Genomic DNA, 27,929 nt, shown 5'->3' on the forward strand with positions numbered 1-27,929 from the left:
TGAATGTCCTTATATATAAGTCTCGTACAACACCACCCTGTTCAGATTCACCTGACATCGTGTGTATTGTCACTACGTTCGTTGTTCTACGATCGCGACCACCAACTTCGAGTCATTAACACACCTTGATTGTGAAATTCTCATAACAGGTAAGAACGTGTTGTAATATATGGATAATTTCTATTTTCATTTACCAGATGTATTGCAAATCATCTGTGCACGCACATCTGAAAATAGGTAAAACCGTTGTGTAATATGTGGATAATTTCTATTTTCGTTTAATGGCTGGATTGCAAATCATTTGTAAACGCACATCTGAAAATAGGTAAAATCGTCATCAAATTTGATCTGTCGATTTCATGTGACTGTGCAAAATTTGGTTTTGTTGCAATTATTAGATTTTATGTTTGTGAGCAATTCGTCGGTATCAAATCCAAACAAACGGGCCATACACACGCTTGTTGATTACCTGTCTGTTCTACCAGTAAATGGTCCTCCCTCGTACAAAATAGCGAAAAGTAACAACAGAATAATGATCGTTTGTTAAACAACTTTTTATTCAGGTGTCCAAACTTATGAGACAAATAATCAGATTTGGTCTGTCGATTTTATGCGACTGTGCCAAATTGGGTTTGTTGCAATAATTAGGTTTTGTGTTAGTGAGCAAATCATCGGTCTCAAATGAAATCAAACGGACTGTAACACAGAAGGGGAGCGACAGTTTATTGCGTTTTAAACACTAAAGCTTCATCTTTATTATATATGTATCTTCTTCACGTGTAACCGGTGGCGGTGGAGTAGCCTAGAGATTAAAGCATTCAACAAAGAACCGCGTTGAAATACACCCCAGAGTGCCCCTTGTCAAAAGTTGATTTTGTTTGATATTTGAATGTGATCACAATGGTAAACACTACGACATGCTCAACAGCTTTAGCAACAGGTAGTGAGTGAGTGAGTTTTACATAGCTTTTAGCAATATTCCAGGGGACACCAGAAATAGGGTTTTACACATTGTACCCATGTGGGAAATCGAACCCGGATCTTCGGCGTGACGAGCGAACGCTTTAACCACTATGTCCACCCCACCGCCCATTAACCAGACGGGACAGCAGCATTCAAATATAGATATTAACTCAAGTGAGTGAGTGAGTGAGTTTAGTTTTACGCCGCACCCAGCACTATTCCAGCTCTATGGTGGTGGTCTGTAAATAATCGAGTCTGGACCAGACAATCCAGTGATCAACAGCATTAGCAACGATCTGCGCAAAATGGGGAACCGATGACATGTGTCAACCAAGTCAGCGAGCTGGACCACCCGATCCCGTAAGACGTCTTTTACGACAAGCTTGGGTTACTGAAGATCAATATTCTAACCCGAACCTTCACGGGTTTAATAACTCAAGTGGAATTTTCGATAACTGTTTCAGCAACGATGTTCTTAACTATCCTCGTCCTGGCATCTCTGATGGTTCTTCCCCAAACGGAAGCTGGTTGCTTTGACACCTGGAGCAGATGCTCTGGCTGGAGCTCCGGGGAACGGGAATCTTTTGGTATACCTGCAATGACAAGTGTAAAGAGCTTGGAAAATCGGGTGGAAGATGTGTTCTGAAGGATGCTTCAGGCTGTTGGATGACAGACAAGGCCTACCAATGTGTTTGCAACTAGCGGAAGTAAAACGGATCCGTTTTAATAATAGTATGGACCGGAGTGTCCAAACTTGTATTCAGTTGTAAGGCAAATCTGCCCTTGTGCTTTGTTAACTTGCCTAACACAAGATACCTGGCATTTATTGTCGAAAACCCTTCTTTACATAAGTACATGTATGTAAAGTTAGTAAATAAAACAAATACATACATTTGACTGAAGATGTTTGGCGTAATCCAATAATTAGGTGGCATCCATAGCGGATCTGAGTGTGCATACAAGCAATGTTATTCCCCAACTGACAGGAGGTTGCTATGAGACAGATGAACCCTGATGAACGGGATGGCTTTGGAAGTCTTGCAATGACCGGTGTAAGGAGCTTGGCAAGTCCGGTGGAAGATGTATTCTGAGGTATGCTTCCGGCTCCTGGATGACAGACGAGGCCTACCAATGTGTTTGCGTGAGTAAGTGAGTTTAGTTTTACGCCGCCCTCAGCACTATTCCAGCTATACTACCCATCAAAAGTTTAGACTCACTAGTTTAAATATAGCCATTTACTTCAGTCAACTGTTCTAAACTAGATTTTGCAAAATATTCCATACTGTTTAAAGGTGCTGTTTACATATGAACTGATGTATTGTAAAACAAATGTGTGATAATCATAAAATCAATAAATGATGAAACTCAGTAAAATTTACGAATCCTTAGCAAAACTTTACACCAAAACGCAGCTATTCACATGCACGATATTTCCACATGCTTTTCAGCAATTTGATGCATGATTCTTGTGCAAGAGCTGCAGTTAGTTCCCTTAAACTAGTAGAGAAATTCATCTTCGATATAACCATATATATATATATATATATATATATGTGTGTGTGTGTGTGTGTGTGTGTGTGTGTGTGTATATATGTATATATATATACATATAGTGAGTGCTTTAAGTGAGTCTAAACTTTTGATGGTAGTATATATGGCGGCGGTCTGTAAATAATCGAGTCTGGACCAGACAATCCAGTGATCAACAACATGAGCATCGACCTGCGCAATTGGGAACCGATGACATTTGTCAACCAAGTCAGCGAGCCTGACCACCCGATCCCATTAGTCGCCTCCTACGACAAGCATGGGTTGCTGAAGGTTCATTCTAACCCGGACCTTTACGGATACCAATGTGTTTGCAGAGAGGTTGGTGACTACCTAGAGAAAAGGAGCCAGGGTATATAAAGGATACATTTGGTCAGGAGCATGCTGTAAGCATGAAAGGGGATAACAATACATAAGAAATAGTTTTATATACACCTCATTTCCAATCATCAGTTAGTTGCTGATGGCGCCACGTACATGTACAGGCCTACAACGTTTGCGGTGGGGTTGCTGCGACCGCGTCATCTTTCTTCACTTGGAGTGAGTACGGATGGCTTTACACAGCGTTTTATCAATATGCCAGCAAACATTACCACTGCAGGGAACACCAGAATTGGGCTTCATACATTGTACCCATGTGAATAATATTATAATAGAGTGAATATTCGAGATTGAAGTCGTTGGTGAAGGAAGCGGTCATAAAATCCCTGTTTGAACCCAAACCATAGATGATAAGATACAACCAATATATTGTGACAGCAACTAAAATAATAATGTTCTTATTTGAGATGTCCATGCAATTTTTCCATTATGATCAAGGGTTATCTTCAATAATCATAGGTGGTTGTCAAACAACAAACCAACCATACATTTCAACCTTATCTATTTAAGGTTGACTAGGAATAACCTCCAACTACACGACCACGACTATAGCACCTTGACTACACCAACTCCACTACCTCTGACTTCACCAACTCCAGCTACACTACCTCGACTACACCAGCACCCTTTACAACACCTCAAGAATACATCAACTCAGGCTACACCACCACGACTACACCAACTTCCACTGCATCACACTGACTACACCAACTCCCACCACACCACCACGACTACACCAACTTCAACTACACCACCTCGACAACACCAACTTCAACTACACCAGATCGACTACACCAGCTCCCACTACATCACCTCGGCAACACCAACTACACCACCACGACTACACTAATTCCAACTACCACCACCATGACTACGCCACCAACTTCCACCCACACCACCTCCAACTACACCAGCTCCCACTTCACCAACACCGACTACACCAACTCTCACCACACCACCACGACTACAGTACTACGACTAAAACAACTCCAACTACACCACCTCGACTACACCACCACCCTTTACACCACCACGACTACACCAACTCCAACTACACCACCACGATTACACAAACTCTAACAACACTAACATCCACTACACCAACTTCAACTACACCATCTCGACTACACCAGCTTCAACTAAACCCCACGACTACACCAGCTCACACTACACCATCCGACTAAACCAACACCAACTACACCACCACGACCACACCAACACCAACTACAACACATCGACTACACCGACTCCAACTACAAAACCCCACTTCACCAACACATACTACACCAACACCCAATCCCACTACAGCACCATGACTACAAGTCAAAACATTGATTACAATAAAAGTCTCGTTTCCTGTTGACTGGGGCCCGTCCTATTGCGCAACTTAGTACAATAACCAGTCCAGAATTTTGGGACCAATTCATGTAACTGGATACATAATTATTAATCAGGAATATTTAATACATCTGAGCACTTGTATATTGCACCACTACGCTCCTTCTAATCCTTGCAAACACGTCGTGCAGCGTGCTCTGTCGTTGAGCGAGCTCTGACAAACGGAAACCTGGAAATCGTGGAAATCTCAAAACGAGGCTCTCCCGCTAGAAAGTTTGGCGGTCTGGTACAGACACGATATTATTTCAATCACATTGTGCGTTACAGAACTACACTGAATAAGCGCACAACAGGTGTAACCAGTGAGTCAGATGCTTTGTGAGTCATTTTACGACCTCATCAAACAGGGGCAGTCTGTGACGTCTTAGTTAAAATCATGCTGCCTACACCCCACAATAAAATATGGAAATACAATGTTATTAAAGATTAAAATTAACATTCGTTTGGAAATACCATTTTCTTATAAAACAAGGGAATTGGAATTCACTGTAACCATAGTTGTTTGTGATGGCTATTTTCACTTTCACACGAGAAAATTCTGATCGGCTGAAAAGTAGGTCATTGTCTGGATAGGTTAATGAGACTCATGCTTCGGTTTACACGACTATACCAACTCCCACTACGACTACACCAGCACCCACCACACCACCACAACTACAACAACTCCCACACCACCACGGCGACTACACAAACTCCAACTACACACCACCACCAAATCCACCGCCACCACAACAACAACAACACGAAATACACCCTCACTGCTGCACCAACAGCTGCTACACCATCACACACTGCATGAGCACCCAATACATAAGCACACACTACATCAGCAGGCACCACATCAGCAGCCACCACATAAGCACACATCACATCAGAACTACATCAGCGCACCACATTAGCACACACCACACCAGCACCACGCTACATGAGCAGATACTACATCAGCACACACTACATCAGCACAACCCAAACCAGCACCCACCAAACCAGCACATACTAAATCAGAACACATCACATCAGCACACACTACAGCCACCACACCAGCAGCCACGACATCAACAGCCACTACATCAGCACCCAGGAACTCAACAGCCACTACATCAGCAGCCACTACATCAGCATCCACCACAGCAGCACCCACTACATTGGCACACACCACATCAGCACCCACCACATCGGCACCCACTGCAACAGCACCCACTACATCAGCAGCCACCACACCAGCAGCCACTACATCAGCAGCCTCTACATCGGCAGCCACTACATCAGCAGCCACCACACCAGCAGCCACCGCATCAGGAGCCACTACATCAGCAGACACTACACCCAGCAGCCACCACATCAGCAGGCACCACATCAGCAGCCACCATATCAGCACACACTACACCAGCAGTCACCACATCAGCATACACCTCACCAGCAGGCACAACATCAGCAAACACTACACCAGCAGCCACTACATCAGCACACACCACATCAGCATACACCTCACCAGCAGGCACAACATCAGCACACACTACACCAGCAGCCACTACATCAGCACACACCACATCAGCATACACCTCACCAGCAGCCACCACATCAGCACACACCACATCAGCACACACCACATCAGCAGTCACTTCACCAGCACCCACTACACCAACAGCCACTACATCAGCACACATTACTTCAGCACCCACAATATCAGCACCCACTACATCGGAACACCATATAAGCAGCCACCACATCAGCAGCCACTACTTCCAGCACCCACCACATCAGCATACAACACACCAGCAGCCACCACATGAGCACACACCACATCAGCAGTCACTACACCAGCAGCCACCACATCAGCAGCCACTACATCAGCAGCCACTACATCAGCACAAACAATATCAGCACACACTACTTCAGCACCCACAATATCAGCAGCCACTACATGAGCACACACCACATAAGCAGACACCACATCAACAGCCACTACATCAGCACACAGCACATCAGCACAGCACATCAGCACACACCACACCAGCACACACCACATCAGCAACCACTCCATCAGCAGCCACCACATCAGCAGTTACTACATCAACACACACCACATGAGCAGCCACCACATGAGCAGCCACCAAACCAGCACACACCACATCAGCAGTCACTTCACCAGCACCCACTACACCAACAGCCACTACATCAGCACACATTACTTCAGCACCCACAATATCAGCACCCACTACATCAGAACACCATATAAGCAGCCACCACATCAGCAGCCACTACTTCAGCACCCACCACATCAGCATACAACACACCAGCAGCCACCACATGAGCACACACCACATCAGCAGTCACTACACCAGCAGCCACCACATCAGCAGCAGCCACTACATCAGCAGCCACTACATCAGCACACACCACATCAGCACATACCACATCAGCAGCCACCACATCAGCACACACCACATAATCAGTTACTACACCAGCTACCACTACATCAAAGCCACTACACCAGCATCCAACATACCACTACCATTAGACTAATGCTTAGTCTCTGAATATATTTAATTTTGATAGTAACAAACAAGCCCATTTAAAGGGAAACCAGAGCTGAGGAAATCTAGACTTGCTTTGTTTAGCCTCTAGCACTGCAGAGAGTGCTTGGCGGTAGGGAATATAATGTGGTTCAGGGAATGTGAGACAGTCTACACTACCATGTGTGAACCAACCTTGTATTACAAATGCGAAAATTTCAAGGTCTTCAAGACCATCTTTATTGGTTTCTACAGCGTTATGCTCAAATGAGTCAAATGTCTGAACATAGTGCAATATGCCATGGGTTCTAAACGGTTTAGCCATCAATAATCACTTTCGATCTTGCACTTTGAACTACGGGTAATCAATGATATTCAAGGTAACCATTCTTGGAGACAACGCTCCGCTCAGCGCACGTCCTGCACGATATACTGGTAGGAACCTAACGCCAATAAGAGAATTCGAAGCTGTGTATGTATGTAAATAAACAACACCTGAACTAAACAGGAAAACATGTTGATCGCATTCTGAAAATGTTTTGTCACAACGTTACGGGTCAACCTGTGCCTGGGCATATCAAACTATGGAATACTGTAAGGGACATTCTTGCGATGTCGCATTCTCGCGATCGCGTCCTTTGGAAAGAAGCTAAAAATGCCCAAAGTGCGAGAATGCGAGATCGCGAGAACGCGAGATTTTGGCCAAATCTCGCATTCTCGCACTTTTGGCATTTTAGCTTCTTTCCAAAGGACGAGATCGCGAGAATGCGACATCGCGAGAATGTCCCTTACAGTATTCCATATCAAACAGGCCAGGTTGTTTAGGAAGAAGTTAACGCAAGGAGAATTGCTATTTTTATTCAACATGCAAAACTGTTCATCGCTCAACTGTCAGACGTTTAAGGCGGTTTTAATGGTCGCATCCGTTATGTGAGTTACGTACATGTACACTCCTGTCTGTCTACGCCTCTGAATGTCCCTATATATACGTCTCGTACAACACCATCCTGTTCAGACTCACCTGACATCGTGTGTATATTGTCACTACGTCCATTGTTCTACCAACTTCGAGTCATTAACACACCTTGATTGTGATATTCTCATAACAGGTAAGAACGTGTTGTAATATATGGATAATTTCTATTTTCATTTACCAGATGTATTGCAAATCATCTGTGCACGCACATCTGAAAATAGGTAAAACCGGCCTGTAATATGTGGATAATTTCTGTTTTCGTTTAATGGATGGGTTGCAAATCATTTGTAAACGCACATCTGAAAATAGGTAAAATCGTCATCAAATTTGATCTGTCGATTTCATGTGACTGTGCAAAATTTGGTTTTGTTGCAATTATTAGATTTTGTGTTTGTGAGCAATTCATCGGTATCAAATCCAATCAAACGGGCCATACACACGCTTGTTGATTATCTGTCTGTTCTACCAGTAAATGGTCCTCCCTCGTACAAAATAGCGAAAAGTAACAACAGAATAATGATCGTTTGTTAAACAACTTTATATTCAGGTGTCCAAACTTATGAGGACAAACAATCAGAATTGGTCTGTCGATTTTATGCGACTGTGCCAAATTGGGTTTGTTGCAATAATTAGGTTTTTGTTAGTGATCAAATCATCGGTCTCAAATGAAATCAAACGGACTGTAACACAGAAGGGGCGCAACAGTTTATTGCTTTATAAACACTTAAGCTTCATCTTTATTATATATGTATCTTCTTCACGTGTAACCGGTGGCGGTGGAGTAGCCTAGAGATTAAAGCATTCAACAAAGAACCGCGTTGAAATACACCCCAGAGTGCCTATTGTCAAAAGTTGATTTGTTTGATATTTGAATGTGATCACAATGGTAAACACCACGACATGCTCAACAGGTACTTTAACAACAGGTAGTGAGTGAGTGAGTTTAGTTTTACATAGCTTTTAGCAATATTCCAGGGGACACCAGAAATGGTTTTTTACACATTGTACCCATGTGGGGAATCGAACCCGGATCTTCGGTGTGACGAGCGAACGCTTTAACCACTATGTCCACCCCACCGCCCATTAATCAGACGGGGCAGCAGCATTCAAATATAGATATTAACTCAAGTGAGTGAGTGAGTGAGTTTAGTTTTACGCCGCACCCAGCACTATTCCAGCTGTGTGGTGGCGGTCTGTAAATAATCGAGTCTGGACCAGACAAGCCACTGATCAACAGCATTAGCAACGATCTGCAAAATGGGAACCGATGACATGTGTCAACCAAGTCAGCGAGCTGGACCACCGATCCCGTTAGTCTTACGACAAGCTTGGGTTACTGAAGATCAATATTCGAACCCGAACCTTCACGGGTTTAATAACTCAAGTGGAATTTTCGATAACTGTTTCAGTAACGATGTTCTTAACTATCCTCGTCCTGGCATCTCTGATGGTTCTTCCCCAAACGGAAGGTGGTTGCGGGGAGACCTGGAGCAGATGCTCTGGCTGGAGCTCCGGGGAACGGGAGACCTTTGGAAGTCCTGCAATGAACGGTGTAAAGACCTTGGCAAGTCCGGTGGAACATGTGTTAAGAGGGATGTTTCAGGCAAGGCCTACCAATGTGTTTGCAACTAGCGGAAGTAAAACGGATCCGTTTTGATAATAGTATGGACCGGAGTGTCCAAACTTGTATTCAGTTGTAAGGCAAATCTGCCCTTGTGCTTTGTCTGTTAACTAGCCTAACACAAGATACCTGGCATTTAGTGTCGAAAACCCTTCTTTTACATATGAATGTAAAGTTAGTAAATAAAACAAATACATACATTTGACTGAAGATGTTTGGCGTAATCCAATAATTAGGTGGCATCCACAGCGGATCTGAGTGTGAATACAAGCAATGTTATTCCCCAACTGACAGGAGGTTGCTATGAGACAGATGAACCCTGATGAACGGCATCGCTTTGGAAGTCTTGCAATGACCGGTGTAAGGAGCTTGGCAAGTCCGGTGGAAGATGTATTCTGAGGTATGCTTCCGACTGCTGGATGACAGACGAGGACTACCAATGTGTTTGCGTGAGTGAGTGAGTTTAGTTTTACGCCGCCCTCAGCACTATTCCAGCTATACTACCCTATCAAAGTTTAGACTCACTAGTTTAAATATAGCCATTTACTTCAGTCAACTGTTCTAAACTAGATTTTGCAAAATATTCCACACTGTTTAAAGGTGCTGTTTACACATGAACTGATGCATTGTAAAACAAATGTGCGACGTTGAAAGATTATTGTCATGAAATCAATAAATGATGAAACTCAGTGAAAATTGACGAATCCGCAACTGTTCACATGCGCGATATTTCAGCATGCTTTTCAGCAGTTTGATGCATGATTCTCGTGCAATTTATCTGCATAAGGGCTGCAGATAGTTCCAGAAATATAAACTGACGGGCAAAAGTTAGTATATGACGTTTTGAACGTCCTGTAACAAAGACATACACCGAAATTTCCCAAAATATTTAATGCATCATAATAAAAACACTTGAGCTGTAAATCACAAAAATCAACAATTTCATTCAAAGGAGTTTGTGAGCCGCTGTCAAAGTAAACACGCAAGGGGTGGAATTTTGCATAAATCGATTATCACAATCTGAGTTTATGAGTCAGTAGCAGGGGCATTCCTTGAATACAGGATCTTGTGCACATCAGTATCGTGTGTGACCCCTGCTGCGTCAATGCATGCCCTCACACGTCTCCTCATTGACGTCGTCAAACGTCGAATGACGTCATTGGGAATGCGGTTCCATTCCTCTCTGAGTGCTTGCTCTGGCTGTTGCCTGTTCTGTGGAACTTGTTGCCGACCTCTGATCTTCCTGTCCAGATGATCCCAGAGGTGCTCGATCAGGTTCATATCCGGTGAGCACGCTGGCCAGGAGCAGGACGTCAACATTGTTCTGTTGCAGAAGTAGCGAGTCTCTCTGGCGGTGTGAGGTCTCGCGTTGTCATGTTGTAGGGTACACCCAGGGTTGATTCTGTAGGAAGGGTACCACAACTGGCTGTAGGATCTGTCCGATGTACCCCGTGCATTGAGATTGCCCTGCACTACAACCAGACGGGTCTTCTGGTCTCCACAGATACCGCCCCAAACCATGACTCCACCCCGCCGAATGGATGAACTTCTCTGATGCATGGCCTTGCTAAACGTTCCCCTCGTCGACGATATACCCGTTCTTTGCCATCACACTTGTAAAGGGTGAAACGGCTTTCATCGGAAAAAGAGAACACGTCGCCAATCTCGGACTTGCCACCTGTATACTTGCCTTGCCCACCGCTGTCTGTTTTGGCGATGTCTGAGGGTCAGGACCATTCCGCGGAAAGGCCGGTAAGCCCTTATACCAGCCAATCTCAATCTTCGGGTCACTGTGCGACGACTGATACGATGCCCGAGTGCCGTAGCCGCCGTCGACGTTGCCGTCACGAACCTGTTCCGGAGATGGATAGTCCGGATGTAGCGGTCTTCTATGGGTGTAGTGACCCGTGGCCGTCCACTTCTCGGCCTGTCTTGAGTGCTACCAGTATTCCGGTAACGTGTGAACAGCCTGGAGAGTTGTTGCTGGGGGTACAGCCGAACGTTCTGGCAAGATGAGCTTGGGTAGAAGCTCCCATATCGCGCATTCCAATGGCTCGCTCTCGCTGAATTTGTGTCAGCTTCGGCATTTTGCATGTGCTTTCAGTTACTGTGATATGCCAGCGTGTATCCATCCCATTTCTACCCGACTTATTGCACGTGCATGATCGTGATTTTCAAAGATTACATGTTATACCTTTTTCTCCTGCTAGGGTCACGTGACTACATCTACTGACATCACTACCATTCTGCAATATTCTCGTGACTTGGACAATGTTTGCTTTGGATGTTTCATTGGAATTTAGACATGCTCAATTTCCCCAAACCAAATTGAAAACGTTATACTAACTTTTGCCCGTCAGTTTATATATAACATATGGTGAGTGCTTTAAAGTGAGTCTAAACTTTTTGATGGTAGTATATATGGCGGCGGTCTGTAAATAATCGAGTCTGGACCAGACAATCCAGTGATCAACAGCATGAGCATCGATCTGCGCAATTGGGAACCGATGACATTTGCGAACCAAGTCAGCGAGACTGACCACCCGATTCCGTTAGTCGCCTCTTACGACAAGCATGGGTTACTGAAGGTTCATTCTAACCCCCCGGACCTTCACGGGTACCAATGTGTTTGCAGAGAGGTTGCTGACTACGTAGAGTAAAGGAGCCAGGGTATATAAAGGATACATTTGGTCAGGAGCATGCTGCCAGCATGAAAAGGGGATAACAATACATAAGAAATAGTTTTATATACACCTCATTTCCAATCATCAGTTAGTTGCTGATGGTGCCACGTATGTACAGGCCTACCAATGTAGAATCTACCAATAGAGTGAATCTTTCGAGATTGAAGTCGTTGGTGAAGGAAAGCGGTCATAAAATCCCTGTTTGAACCCAAACCATAGATGATAAGATACAACCAATATATTGAGACAGCAACTAAAATAATAATGTTCTTATATGAGATGTCCATGCATTTTTTCCATCATCAAGGGTTATCATCAATAATCATAGCATAATCTTGGTGAGGAAATCTGTGCTGTTGTATTTAAATCAGCTTCCACCAGTACTTTTATGACCACTCTGGAGGGATAGTAGTATTAGTGACACTGCAACGGACTCTGCCCCATACTCTCCGAATCACTTTGTTGTTTATATGCTAATTTCCTTTGAGAAATACAAATCATAGCAAAATACACATGTTTATAAATATCTTTTATATATCGTGCCTGAGTCCATCTCGATTATTTACAGACCACCGTAATATAGCTGGAATATTGCTGAGTGCGGCGTCAAACAACAAACCAACCATACATTTCAACCTTATCTACTTAAGGTTGACTAGGAATAACCTCCAACTACGACCACGACTATAGCACCTTGACTACACCAACTCCACCACCTCGACTACACCAACTCCAGCTACACTACCTCGACTACACCAGCACCCTTTACACCACCTCGACTACATCAACTCCAGCTACACTACCTCGACTACACCAGCACCCTTTACACCACCTCGACTACACCAACTCCAGCTACACTACCTCGACTACACCAGCACCCTTTACACCACCTCGACTACACCAACTCCAGCTACACTACCTCGACTACACCAGCACCCTTTACACCACCACGACTACACCAACGCCATCTACACTACCTCGACTTCACCAGCACCTCTTTACACCACCTCGACTACACCAACTCCAACTACACTACCTCGACTACACCAGCACCCTTTACACAACCACGACTACACCAACTTCAACTGCATCACTCCGACTACACCAACTGCAACTACACCACCACAACTACACCAACTCCCACTGCATCACACTGACTACAACAACTCCCACCACACCACCACGACTACACCCACTTCAACTACACCACATCAACTACACCAGCTCCCACTACACCACCTCGGCAACGCCAACTACACCACCACGACTACACTAATTCCAACTACACCATCATGACTACACCAACTCCCACCACACAACCTCGACTACATCAACACCAACTACACCACCCCGACTACACCAACACCAACTACACCACCCCCACTTCACCAACACCAACTACACCATCCCGACTACACCAACTTTCACCACACCACGAAGACCACAGCACCACGACTACACCAACTCCAACTACACATACACGACTACACCAGCACCCCTTTTACACCACCTCGACTACACCTCAACTCCAGCTACACTACCTCGACTACACCACCCAGCACACCTTTACACCACCTCGACTACAATTTCAACTCCAACTACACATACACTCCTGCGGACTACACCAGCACCTCTTTACACCACTCGACTACACCAACTGCAACTGCACGCTACACTACCTCGGACTACACACCAGCATCGACTCTTTACCTACACCACCTCGACTACACCAACTGCAGCTACACTCACCTCGACTACACCAGCACCCTTTATACACCACCTCGACTACACCAACTCCAACTACACTACCTCGACTACACCAGCACCCTTTAGCACCACCCTCGACTACACCAACTCCAACTACACTACCTCGACTACACCAGCACCTTTTACACCACCTGACTACACCTCCAACTCCAGCTACACTACCTCCACCTCGACTATACCAGCACCCTTTACGCAACCACGACTACACCAACTCCAGCTACACTACCTCGACTACACCAGCACCCTTTACACCACCACGACTACACCAACTCCATCTACACTACCTCGACTACACCAGCACCCTTTACACCACCACGACTACACCAACTCCATCTACACTACCTCGACTACACCAGCACCCTTTACACCACCTCGACCACACCAACTCCAACTACACTACCTCGACTACACCATCACCCTTTACACAACCTCGACTACACCAACACCAACTACACCACCCCGACTACACCAACACCGACTACACCACCTGCAGCTACACCACCTCGACTACACCAGCACCACCTTTACACCACCTCGACTACACCAACTTCTCAACTACACTACCTCGACTACACCAGCACCCTTTACACCACCTCGACTACACCAACTCCAACTACACTACCTCGACTACACCAGCACCCAGCACACCACCTTGACTACACCAACTCCAGCTACACTACCTCGACTACACCAGCACCCTTTACACTACCTCGACTACACTCAACTCCAGCTACACCACCTCGACTACACCAGCACCCCTTTACACCACCACGACTTACACCAACTCCATCCACACTACCTCGACATACACCAGCACTTCTTTACACCACCACGACTACATCAACTCCAGCTACACTACCTCGACTACACCAGCACCTCTTTACACCACCTCGACTACACCAACTCCAGCTACACTACCTCGACTACACCAGCACCCTTTACACCACCTCGACTACACCAACACCATACACCACCCCGACTACACCAGCAACCACCCTTTACACCACCATCGACTTCACCAACTCCAACCAGCACTTACCCTCGACTACACCAACCTACACACTACCACACACCACCAAGCACCACAGCACCACGACTACACCAACTCCAGCTACACTACCACGACTACACCAGCACCCTTTACACCACCTCGACTGCACACCAACTCCAGCTACACTACCTCGACTACACCAGCACCCTTTACACCACCTCGACTACACCAGCACCCTCCAGCTACACTACCCTCGACTACACCCAGCACCCTCCAACCCTCACCACCACGACTACACCAACTCCAGCTACACTACCTCGACTACACCAGCACCCTTTACACCACCTCGACTACACCAACTCCAGCTACACTACCTCGACTACACCAGCACCCTTTACACCACCTCGACTACACCAACTCCAGCTACACTACCTCGACTACACCAGCACCCTTTACACCACCTCGACTACACAAACTCTAACAACACCAACATCCACTACACCAACTTCAACTTCACCATCTCGACTACACCAGCTTCAACTACACCACCTCGACTACACCAGCTCCAAGTAAACCCCCACGACTACACCAGATCCCACTACACCACCACGACCACACCAACACCAACTACAACACATCGACTACACCAACTCCAACTACAAAACCCCACTTCACCAACACCAACTACACCAACACCCAATCCCACTACAGCACCATGACTACACCACAAGTCAAAACATTGATTACACAAAAGTCTCGTTTCCTGTTGACTGGGCCCCGTCCTATTGCGCAACTTAGTACAATAACCAGTCCAGCATTTTGAGACCAATTCATGTAACTGGATACATAATTATTAATCAGGATTATTTAATACATCTAAGCACTTGTATATTGCACCACTACGCTCCTTCTAATCCTTGCAACACTAAGTGGTGCAGCGTGCTCTGTCGTACAGCGAGCTCTGACAAACGGAAACCTGGAAATCGTGGAAATCTCAAAACGAGGCTCTCCTGCAAGAAAAGTTTGGCGGTCTGGTACAGACACGATATTATTTCAATCACATTGTGCGTTACAGAACTACACTGAATAAGCGCACAACAGGTGTAACCAGTGAGTCAGATGCTTTGTGAGTCATTTTATGACCTCATCAAACAGGAACAGTCTGTGACATCTTAGTACTACACCACCACCCACACATCACCACCACCACATCAGCAGCCACCACATCAGCATACACACTACACTACAGCACCACACCACACCAGCAGCCACTACATCAGCACACACCACATCAGCAGCCACCACATCAGCAGCCACCACATCAGCACACACTACATCAGCCACACACATCAGCAGCCACCACATCAGCAGCCACCACATCAGCAGCCACCACCACATCAGCAGCCACTACATCAGCAGTAGCACACATCAGCAGCCACACATCAGCCACTACATCAGCAGCCACTACATCAGCACATCCACTACATCAGCAGCCACCACATCAGCACACACCACATCAGCAGCCACTACATCAGCAGCCACCACATCAGCAGCCACCACATCAGCACACACCACATCAGCAGCCACTACATCAGCACACTACATCAGCACACTACATCAGCACACACTACATCAGCACACACCACATCAGCAGCCACCACATCAGCACCCACCACACATCACACACACACAGCAGCCACCACATCAGCACACACCACATCAGCAGCCACTACATCAGCAGCCACCACATCAGCAGCACAGCCACACATCAGCAGCCACCACATCAGCACACCACTCAGCACCAGCATCAGCACACACATCAGCACCCACCACATCAGCACACTACATCAGCAGCCACCACATCAGCACACACCACATCAGCACACACATCAGCACATCAGCAGCACACCACATCAGCAGCCACCACATCAGCACACACCACATCAGCACCCACCACACCAGCAGCCACCACACCAGCACACACTACACACATCAGCACACTACATCAGCAGCCACCACATCAGCACACATCACATCAGCACACCCACATCAGCAGCCACCACACAGCCACTACATCAGCAGCCACCACATCAGCAGCCACCACATCAGCACCCACCACATCAGCAGCCACTACATCAGCAGCCACCACATCAGCACACAAGACACATCAGTAGCCACCTACATCAGCAGCACACCACATCAGCAGCCACTACATCAGCAGCCACCACATCAGCAGCCACTACATCAGCACACACCACATCAGCACACACGACATCAGCACACACACCACATCAGCAGCCACTACATCACACACCACATCAGCACACACAGCACATCAGCAGCACACAGGACACCAGCACCCACCACATCAGCACACATCTGCATCAGCAGCCACCACATCAGCAGCCACCACATCAGCACACCACACCACATCAGCAGCCACTACATCAGCACACACCACATCAGCAGCCACACTACATCAGCACACACCACATCAGCAACACACCACATCAGCAGCCACTACATCAGCACACACCACATCAGCAGCCACTACATCAGCATACACCACATCAGCACACATGACATCAGCACCCATATGAGAACCCACTGCATCAGCAGCCACTACTTCAGCACCAACGACATCAGCAGCCACTACATCAGCACACATGACATCAGCACCAACATCAGAACCCACTGCATCAGCAGCCACTACATCAGCACCCACGACATCAGCAGCCACTACACCAGAACACACCACATCAGCAGCCACTACATTAGCACACACCACACACACGACATCAGCACACAGGACACCAGCACCCACCATATTAGCACCCTCTGCATCAGCAGCCACTACATCAGCAGCCACTATATTAGCACCAACGACATCAGCAGCCACCACTTGAGCACCCATCACATCAGCACACAAGACACCAGCGCCCATCACATCAGCACCCTCTGCATCAGCAGCCAGTACAACAGCAAACACTACATCAGCAGCAACTACACCAGCAGCCACTACACCAGCAGCCACCACACCAGCACCTACTACACCAGCACCCACTACATCAGCAGCCACTACACCAGCAGCCACCACACCAGCAGCCACTACATCAGCAGCCACTACACCAGCAGTCACTACATCAGCAGCCACCACATCAGCCCACACCACATCAGCAGCCACCACATCAGCACCCACTATATTGGCACACCGCAGATCAGCACCCACCATATCGGCACCCACTGCAACAGCACCCACTACATCAGCAGACACCAAATCACCACACACCACATCAGCACACACGACATCAGCAGCCACCACATCAGCAGCCACTACATCAGCAGCCACCACACCAGCAGCCACCACACCAGCAGCCACCACATCAGCAGCCACCACATCAGCACACACCACATCAGCAGACACCACATCAGCAGCCACCACATCAGCAGCCACTACATCAGCACACACCACACCAGCAGCCACCACATCAGCAACCACCACATCAGCAGCCACTACATCAGCACACACACCACACCACAGCAGCACACACCACATCAGCAGCCACCACATCAGCACACACCACATCAGCCACATCAGCACCTCTGCATCAGCAGCCACTACATCAGCAGCCACCACATCAGCACACCTACTACACCAGCAGTCACCACACCAGCAGCCACTACACCAGCAGCCACCACACCAGCACCACTACACCAGCAGCCACCACATCAGCAGCCACCACACCAGCAGCCACACACCAGCAGCCACCACATCAGCAGCCACCTACATCAGCAGCCACACATCAGCACATCAGCAGCCACTACATCAGCAGCCACCACATCAGCAGCCACCACACCAGCAACCACCACACCAGCAGCCACTACATCAGCAGCCACTACATCAGCAGCCACCACATCAGCAGCCACCACATCAGCAGCCACACACCACATCAGCAGCCACCACATCAGCAGCCACCACATCAGCAGCCACTACATCAGCAGCCACCACATCAGCAGCCACCACATCAGCACCCACCACATCAGCACACACCACATCAGCACACACCACATCAGCACCACCACATCAGCACACCACCACATCAGCACACACCACATCAGCACACACCACATCAGCACCACACATCAGCAGCCACCACATCAGCACACACCACATCAGCACCACACCACAGCACACACCAGCAGCCACCACATCAGCAGCCACCACATCAGCAGCCACCACATCAGCACACACCACATCAGCATCAGCACACCACATCAGCAGCCACCACATCAGCAGCACTACACACACATCAGCAGCCACCACATCAGCACACACCACATCAGCACCCACTACATCAGCACACACATCAGCAGCCACACACATCAGCAGCACACCACATCAGCACACCAGCACATCACACACTACATCAGCAGCCACTACATCAGCAGCCACCACATCAGCAGCCACCACACAGCAGCACACACTACATCAGCAGCCACTACATCAGCAGCCACTACATCAGCACATCAGCACTACATCAGCAGCCACCACATCAGCAGCCACTACATCAGCAGCCACTACACCATCACATCAGCAGCCACCACATCAGCAGCCACCACATCAGCAGCCACTACACATCAGCACACCACCACATCAGCAGCCACCACATCAGCAGCCACCACATCAGCACACTAGCGCACATCAGCACAGCCACCACATCAGCACCACACAGCAGCACATCAGCACCCACCACATCAGCAGCCACCACATCAGCACACACCACATCAGCACACACATCAGCAGCCACCACATCAGCAGCCACACATCAGCAGCCACCACATCAGCACACCACTACATCAGCAGCCACCACATCAGCAGCCACATCAGCATCACCACACACATCAGCACATCAGCAGCACACCACATCAGCACACACCACATCAGCAGCCACTACCACACACATCAGCACACATCACAGCCACACCAGCACCACATCAGCAGCACCACATCATCAGCACACACCACATCAGCACACACCACATCAGCAGCCACCACATCAGCACACACCACATCAGCAGCCACCACATCAGCAGCACTCACATCAGCAGCCACATCACACAGCAGCACATCAGCACATACACAGCACACCACACCAGCAGCACACCACATCAGCACACACCACAGCAGCCACCACACCAGCAGCCACTACATCAGCAGCCACCACATCAGCACACCACCACATCAGCACACACCACATCAGCAGCCACCACATCAGCAGCCACCACATCAGCAGCCACACATCAGCAGCACACACACCACATCAGCACACAGCAGCCACATCAGCACACACCACATCAGCACACCACATCAGCAGCCACCACATCAGCAGCCACCACACCAGCAGCCACACCAGCACACCAGCACACTACACAGCAGCCACACACATCAGCAGCACACCACATCGGCACACACACACATCAGCAGCCACTCACATCAGCAGCCACCACCACATCAGCAGCCACCACATCAGCACACTACATCAGCAGCACCACATCAGCAGCCACCACATCAGCAGCACACCACATCAGCACAGCCACCACATCAGCAGCCACTACATCAGCAGCCACCACATCAGCACACTTGACATCAGCAGCCACTACACAGCAGCACACAGCATCAACAGCCACTACATCAGCACACACCACATCAGCACAACACCACATCAGTACAGCCACCACATCAGCAGCCACCACATCAGCACACACCACATCAGCACACACGACATCAGCACACAGCCACCACACCAGCAGCCACCACATCAGCAGCCCACACACATCAGCAGCCACCACATCAGCAACCACATCACAGCAGCCACCACATCAGCAGCCACCACATCAGCAGCACACACACCACATCACATCACACACACTACATCAGCACACACATCAGAACCTACTGCATGAGCAGCCACTACATCAGCACACACCACATCAGCAGCCACTACATCAGCATACACCACATCAGCACACATGACATCAGCACCCATATGAGAACCCACTGCATCAGCAGCCACTACATCAGCACCCACACACATCAGCAGCCACCACATCCACACATCAGCACACACTACATCAGCACCAACACAGCACCACACCACATCAGCAGCCACTACATCAGCACCCACGACATCAGCAGCCACTACACCAGAACACACCACATCAGCAGCCACTACATTAGCACACACCACATGAGAACACACGACATCAGCACACAGGACACCAGCACCCACCATATTAGCACCCTCTGCATCAGCAGCCACTACATCAGCAGCCACTACATCAGCAGCAACCACATCAGCAGCCACACATCAGCAGCCACCATCACATCAGCACACAACTACACCAGCAGCCACTACATCACATCAGCACACCTACATCAGCAGCCATCACACCAGCAAACACTACATCAGCAGCACACTCACACCAGCAGCCACTACACCAGCAGCCACCACACCAGCAGCCACCACACCAGCAGCCACACCACAGCCAGCACACACACACCAGCAGCCACTACACATCAGCAGCCACCACATCAGCAGCCACCACACCAGCAGCCACTACACCAGCAGCCACCACATCAGCAGCCACCACATCAGCAGCCACCAGCCAGCACATCAGCAGCCACCACATCAGCAGCCACACATCAGCAGCACACCACATCAGCAGCCACCACATCAGCAGCCACCACATCAGCACACCACTGCACATCAGCAGCCACCACATCAGCAGACAGCCACCACATCAGCACACACCACATCAGCACACACGACATCAGCAGCCACACACAGCAGCAGCCACTACATCAGCACACCAGCAGCCATCACACCAGCAGCCACCACATCAGCAGCCACCACATCAGCAGCCACCACATCAGCACACACCACATCAGCACACACCACATCAGCACACACCACATCAGCACACACCACATCAGCAGCCACCACATCAGCAGCCACCACATCAGCAGCCACCACATCAGCAGCCACACACACCAGCACACACCACACCAGCACCCACACATCAGCACACACAAGACACCAGCAGCCACCACATCAGCACCCACCAGCAGCCACCACATCAGCAGCCAGTACATCAGCAGCCATTACATCAGCACCAGGCACTACACCAGCAGCCACTCACATCAGCAGCCACCACACCAGCACACCAGCAGCCACCACACCAGCAGCCACCACACCAGCAGCCACTACACCAGCAGCCACTACTCACACATCAGCAGCCACCACACCAGCAGTCACTACACCAGCAGCCACTACATCAGCAGCCACACATCAGCAGCCACTACATCAGCAGCCACTCACATCAGCAGCCACTCACAGCACCACCACCACCAGCAGCCACCACACCACACACATCAGCAGCCACCACACCAGCAGCCACACCAGCACACCAGCAGCCACCACACCAGCAGCCACCACACCAGCAGCCACCACATCAGCAGCCACCACACAGCAGCCACAGCACACACTACACCAGCAGCCACCACATCAGCAGCCACCACATCAGCAGCCACCACACCAGCACACACCACATCAGCAGCCACTACACATCAGCACCCAGGCACACAGCAGCCACCAGCCAGCAGCCACTCACATCAGCAGCCACACACCACATCAGCAGCCACCACATCAGCAGCCACCACATCAGCAGCCACCACATCAGCAGCCACACCACATCAGCAGCCACCACATCAGCAGCCACCACATCAGCAGCCACCACATCAGCAGCCACACACATCAGCAGCCACCACATCAGCAGCCACTACACCAGCAGCCACCACACAGCAGCCACATCAGCAGCCACCACATCAGCAGCCACTACATCAGCAACACACCACACCAGCAGCCACTACATCAGCAGCCACTACTCACACTCACCACAGCAGCCACCACATCAGCAGCACACACACCAGCAGCCACCACATCAGCAGCCACCACATCAGCAGCCACTACACCAGCAGCCACTACAGCAGCCACCACACCAGCAGCCACTACACCAGCAGCCACCACACCAGCAGCCACCACACCAGCAGCCACCACACCAGCAGCCACTACATCAGCAGCCACTACACCAGCAGCCACCACACCAGCAGCCACCACATCAGCAGCCACCACATCAGCACACACCCACATCAGCACACATCAGCAGCAGCAGCCACCACATCAGCAGCCACCACATCAGCAGCCACCACATCAGCAGCCACCACATCAGCAGCCACCACCACACCACCACATCAGCAGCACCACATCAGCAGCCACCACATCAGCAGCCACCACACCAGCAGCACACCACATCAGCAGCCACCACATCAGCAGCCACCACATCAGCAGCCACCACATCAGCACCAGCATCAGCTACCACACACAGCAGCCACCAGCAGCACCACCACACCAGCAGCCACTACACCAGCAGCCACTACACCAGCAGCCACCACACCAGCAGCCACCACATCAGCAGCCACCACATCAGCAGCCACTACATCAGCAGCCACCACACCAGCACACACACCAGCAGCCACCACACCAGCAGCCACCACAGCAGCCACAGCAGCCACACCAGCAGCCACTACATCAGCAGCCACCACATCAGCAGCCACCACATCAGCAGCCACCACATCAGCAGCCACCACACCAGCAGCACCACATCACTACACCAGCAGCCACCACATCAGCAGCCACCACATCAGCAGCCACTACACCAGCAGCCACTACACCAGCAGCCACCACACCAGCAGCCACCACACCAGCAGCCACTACACCAGCAGCCACTACACCAGCAGCCACCACACCAGCAGCCACCACACCAGCAGCCACTACATCAGCAGCAGCCACCACATCAGCAGCCACTATCAGCAGCCAGCAGGCACTACACCAGCAGCACTACACAGCACACCACACCAGCAGCCACCACACCAGCAGCCACCACACCAGCAGCCACACCATCACACCAGCAGCCACCACATCAGCAGCCACACACATCAGCACACAGCACTACACCAGCAGCACACCACTACATCAGCAGCCACCACATCAGCACTCACCACACAGCACAGCCACCACAGCAGCAGCCACCACACCAGCAGCCACACACACCAGCAGCCACTCACACCAGCAGCCACTCACACACCAGCAGCCACCACATCAGCAGCCACCACACCAGCAGCCACCACACCAGCAGCAGCCACCACACCAGCAGCCACCACACATCAGCAGCAGCCACCACATCAGCAGCCACCACACCAGCAGCCACTACACCAGCAGCCACTACACCAGCAGCCACTACACCAGCAGCCACTACACCAGCAGCCACCACACCAGCAGCCACCACATCAGCAGCCACTACACCAGCAGCCACCACATCAGCAGCCACCACATCAGCAGCCACCACACCAGCAGCCACCACACCAGCAGCCACTACACCACATCAGCACCACCACCACACAGCAGCACCACACATCAGCAGCCACCACACCAGCAGCCACCACATCAGCAGCAGCCACTACATCAGCAGCCACTACACCACACCAGCAGCAGCACTACACCAGCAGCCACCACACCAGCAGCCACTACACCACACCACTACACCAGCAGCCACCACACACCAGCAGCCACCACACCAGCAGCCACTACATCAGCAGCCACATCACACCAGCAGCCACTACACCAGCAGCCACCACATCAGCAGCCACCACACCAGCAGCCACCACATCAGCAGCCACCACACCATCAGCACACACCACATCACCAGCAGCCACCACATCAGCAGCCACTACACCAGCAGCCACCACATCAGCAGCCACTACAGCCACAGGCACACACCAGCAGCACCACATCAGCAGCCACCACATCAGCCACTACATCAGCAGCCAGCAGCCACCACATCAGCAGCCACTACACCAGCAGCCACCACATCAGCAGCCACCACATCAGCAGGCACCACTACAGCAGCAGCACACCACACACCACAGCAGCACCACACCAGCAGCCACTACATCAGCAGCCACTACACCAGCAGCCACTACACCAGCAGCCCTTACACCAGCAGCCACCACATCAGCAGCCACCACACCAGCAGCCACTACATCAGCAGCCACCACATCAGCAGCCACCACACCAGCAGCCACTACACCAGCAGCCACTACACCAGCAGCCACCACACCAGCAGCCACTACACCAGCAGCCACTACATCAGCAGCCACCACACCAGCAGCCACCACACCAGCAGCCACCACATCAGCAGCCACACCAGCAGCCACATCAGCAGCCACTACATCAGCAGCCACCACACCACATCAGCAGCCACTACACCAGCAGCCACCACATCAGCAGCCACCACACCAGCAGCCACTACATCAGCAGCCACTACACCAGCAGCCACTACACCAGCAGCCACTACACCAGCAGCCACTACACCAGCAGCCACCACATCAGCAGCCACCACATCAGCAGCACACTACACCAGCAGCCACCACACCAGCAGCCACCACACCAGCAGCCACCACACCAGCAGCCACTACACCAGCAGCCAGCAGCAGCCACTACATCAGCAGCCACACCACATCAGCAGCCACTACACTCAGCACACACTACATCAGCAGCCACCACACCAGCAGTAGCACCACATCACATCAGCAGCCACCACATCAGCAGCACCACATCAGCAGCACTACACCACAGCCACCACATCAGCAGCCACCACACCAGCATCAGCACCACCACATCAGCAGCCACCACATCAGCAGCACACACCACACCAGCAGCCAGCATCAGCACCACCACATCAGCAGCCACCACATCAGCAGTCACCACTCAGCACCAGCAGCCACTACACCAGCACCACTACATCAGCAGCACACCACATCAGCAGCCACCACATCAGCAGCCACTACACCAGCAGCCACACACATCAGCAGCCACCACCACATCAGCAGCAGCCACCACATCAGCAGCCACCACACCAGCACCACTACATCAGCAGCCACCACATCAGCAGCCACCACACCAGCAGCCACTACACCACCACACCAGCAGCCACCACACCATCAGCACCACAGCCACACCAGCAGTACACCACACCAGCAGCCACTACATCAGCAGCCACCACACCAGCAGCCACTCACACCAGCACACACTACATCAGCAGCCACCACACCAGCAGCCACACACCACATCAACAGCCACGCATCATCAGCAGCCACTACATCAGCAGCCACCACATCAGCAGCCACCACATCAGCAGCCACCACATCAGCAGCCACCACATCAGCAGCCACCACCATTGGCACCACCAGCACATCAGCAGCCACCAGCACCACTACATCAGCAGCCACCACAGCAGCCACCACACCAGCATCACCAGCAGCCACCACACCAGCACACACCACATCAGCAGCCACCACATCAGCAGCCACCACATCAGCAGCCACCACATCAGCAGCCACCACATCAGCACACACCACATCAGCAGCCACCACATCAGCAGCCACCACATCAGCAGCCACCACATCAGCAAACACCACATCAGCAGCCACTACACCAGCAGCCACCACATCAGCAGGCACTACACCAGCACACACCACATCAGCAGCCACCACACCACACCAGCAGCCACCACACACCAGCAGCCACTACATCAGCAGCACACCAATCAGCAGCCACCACACCAGCCACCACACCAGCAGCCACCACACCAGCAGCCACTACATAACCAGCAGCCACCACACACAACACATCAGCCACACACCATCAGCCACCACACATCAGCAGCCACCACACCAACCAGCAGCCACCACACCAGCAGGCACATCAGCAGCCACTACACCAGCAGCCACCACAACACAGCAGCAGCCACCACATCAGCAGCCACTACACCAGCAGCCACTACACCAGCAGCATCAGCCACCACACAGCCACACCACACCACCACATCAGCAGCCACCACATCAGCACACACTACACATCAGCACACACCAGCACCACATCAGCAGCCACCACATCAGCAGCCACCACATCAGCACACACATCACATCAGCAGCCACCACATCAGCAGCCACCACATCAGCAGCCACTACACCAGACAGCCACCCACATCAGCAGCCACCACATCAGCAGCCACCACATCAGCAGCCACTACATCAGCAGCACCACCACATCAGCCACATTGTACCCATGTGGGAAATCGAACCCGGATCTTCGGCGTGACGAGCGAACGCCTTAACCACTATGTCCACCCCACCGCCCATTAACCAGACGGGGCAGCAGCATTCAAATATAGATATTAACTCAAGTGAGTGAGTGAGTGAGTTTAGTTTTACGCCGCACCCAGCACTATTCCAGCTGTGTGGTGGCGGTCTGTAAATAATCGAGTCTGGACCAGACAAGCCACTGATCAACAGCATTAGCAACGATCTGCAAAATGGGGAACCGATGACATGTGTCAACCAAGTCAGCGAGCTGGACCACCCGATCCCGTTAGTCGCCTCTTACGACAAGCTTGGGTTACTGAAGATCAATATTCTAACCCGGACCTTCACGGGTTTAATAACTCAAGTGGAATTTTCGATAACTGTTTCAGCAACGATGTTCTTAACTATCGTCGTCCTGGCATCTCTGATGGTTCTTCCCCAAACGGAAGCTGGTTGCTGGGAGACCTGGAGCAGATGCTCTGGCTGGAGCTCCTGGGGAACGGGAACCCTTTGGAAGTCCTGCAATGACCGGTGTAAAGAGCTTGGCAAGTCCGGTGGAAAATGTGTTCTGAAGGATGCTTCAGACTGTTGGATAACAGACAAGGCCTACCAATGTGTTTGCAACTAGCGGAAGTAAAACGGATCCGTTTTGATAATAGTATGGACCGGAGTGTCCAAACTTGTATTCAGTTGTAAGGCAAATCTGCCCTTGTGCTTTGTCTGTTAACTAGCCTAACACAAGATACCTGGCATTTAGTGTCGAAAACCCTTCTTTTACATAAGAATGTAAAGTTAGTAAATAAAACAAATACATACATTTGA

General features: G+C 50.3%; 1 protein-coding gene across 4 annotated transcripts; it reads left to right on the top strand.

The window, feature by feature from the left end:
• On the top strand, positions 1-27,929 carry LOC124259145 (neuromacin-like protein). 4 transcript variants are annotated; one of them, XR_006893760.1, is made up of 2 exons: positions 1-149; positions 9,192-9,606. XR_006893760.1 is itself a non-coding variant. In XM_046693240.1 (2 exons), the coding sequence occupies exons 1-2, from the start codon at positions 7,780-7,782 to the stop codon at positions 27,733-27,735; spliced, it is 375 nt and encodes a 124-aa protein (XP_046549196.1). In that variant the 5' UTR covers positions 7,765-7,779; the 3' UTR covers positions 27,736-27,929. The 4 variants fall into 4 exon arrangements, 2 of the variants coding, with proteins under 2 accessions (XP_046549196.1, XP_046549197.1); XM_046693240.1 differs by lacking the exons at positions 1-149; positions 9,192-9,606 and adding exons at positions 7,765-7,915; positions 27,497-27,929; XR_006893761.1 differs by lacking the exon at positions 1-149 and adding an exon at positions 7,809-7,915.

The sequence above is a fragment of the Haliotis rubra genome, unplaced genomic scaffold, assembly GCF_003918875.1.
Source record: "Haliotis rubra isolate DU_JTF1 unplaced genomic scaffold, ASM391887v1 Scf71, whole genome shotgun sequence".
Taxonomy (NCBI): domain Eukaryota; kingdom Metazoa; phylum Mollusca; class Gastropoda; order Lepetellida; family Haliotidae; genus Haliotis; species Haliotis rubra.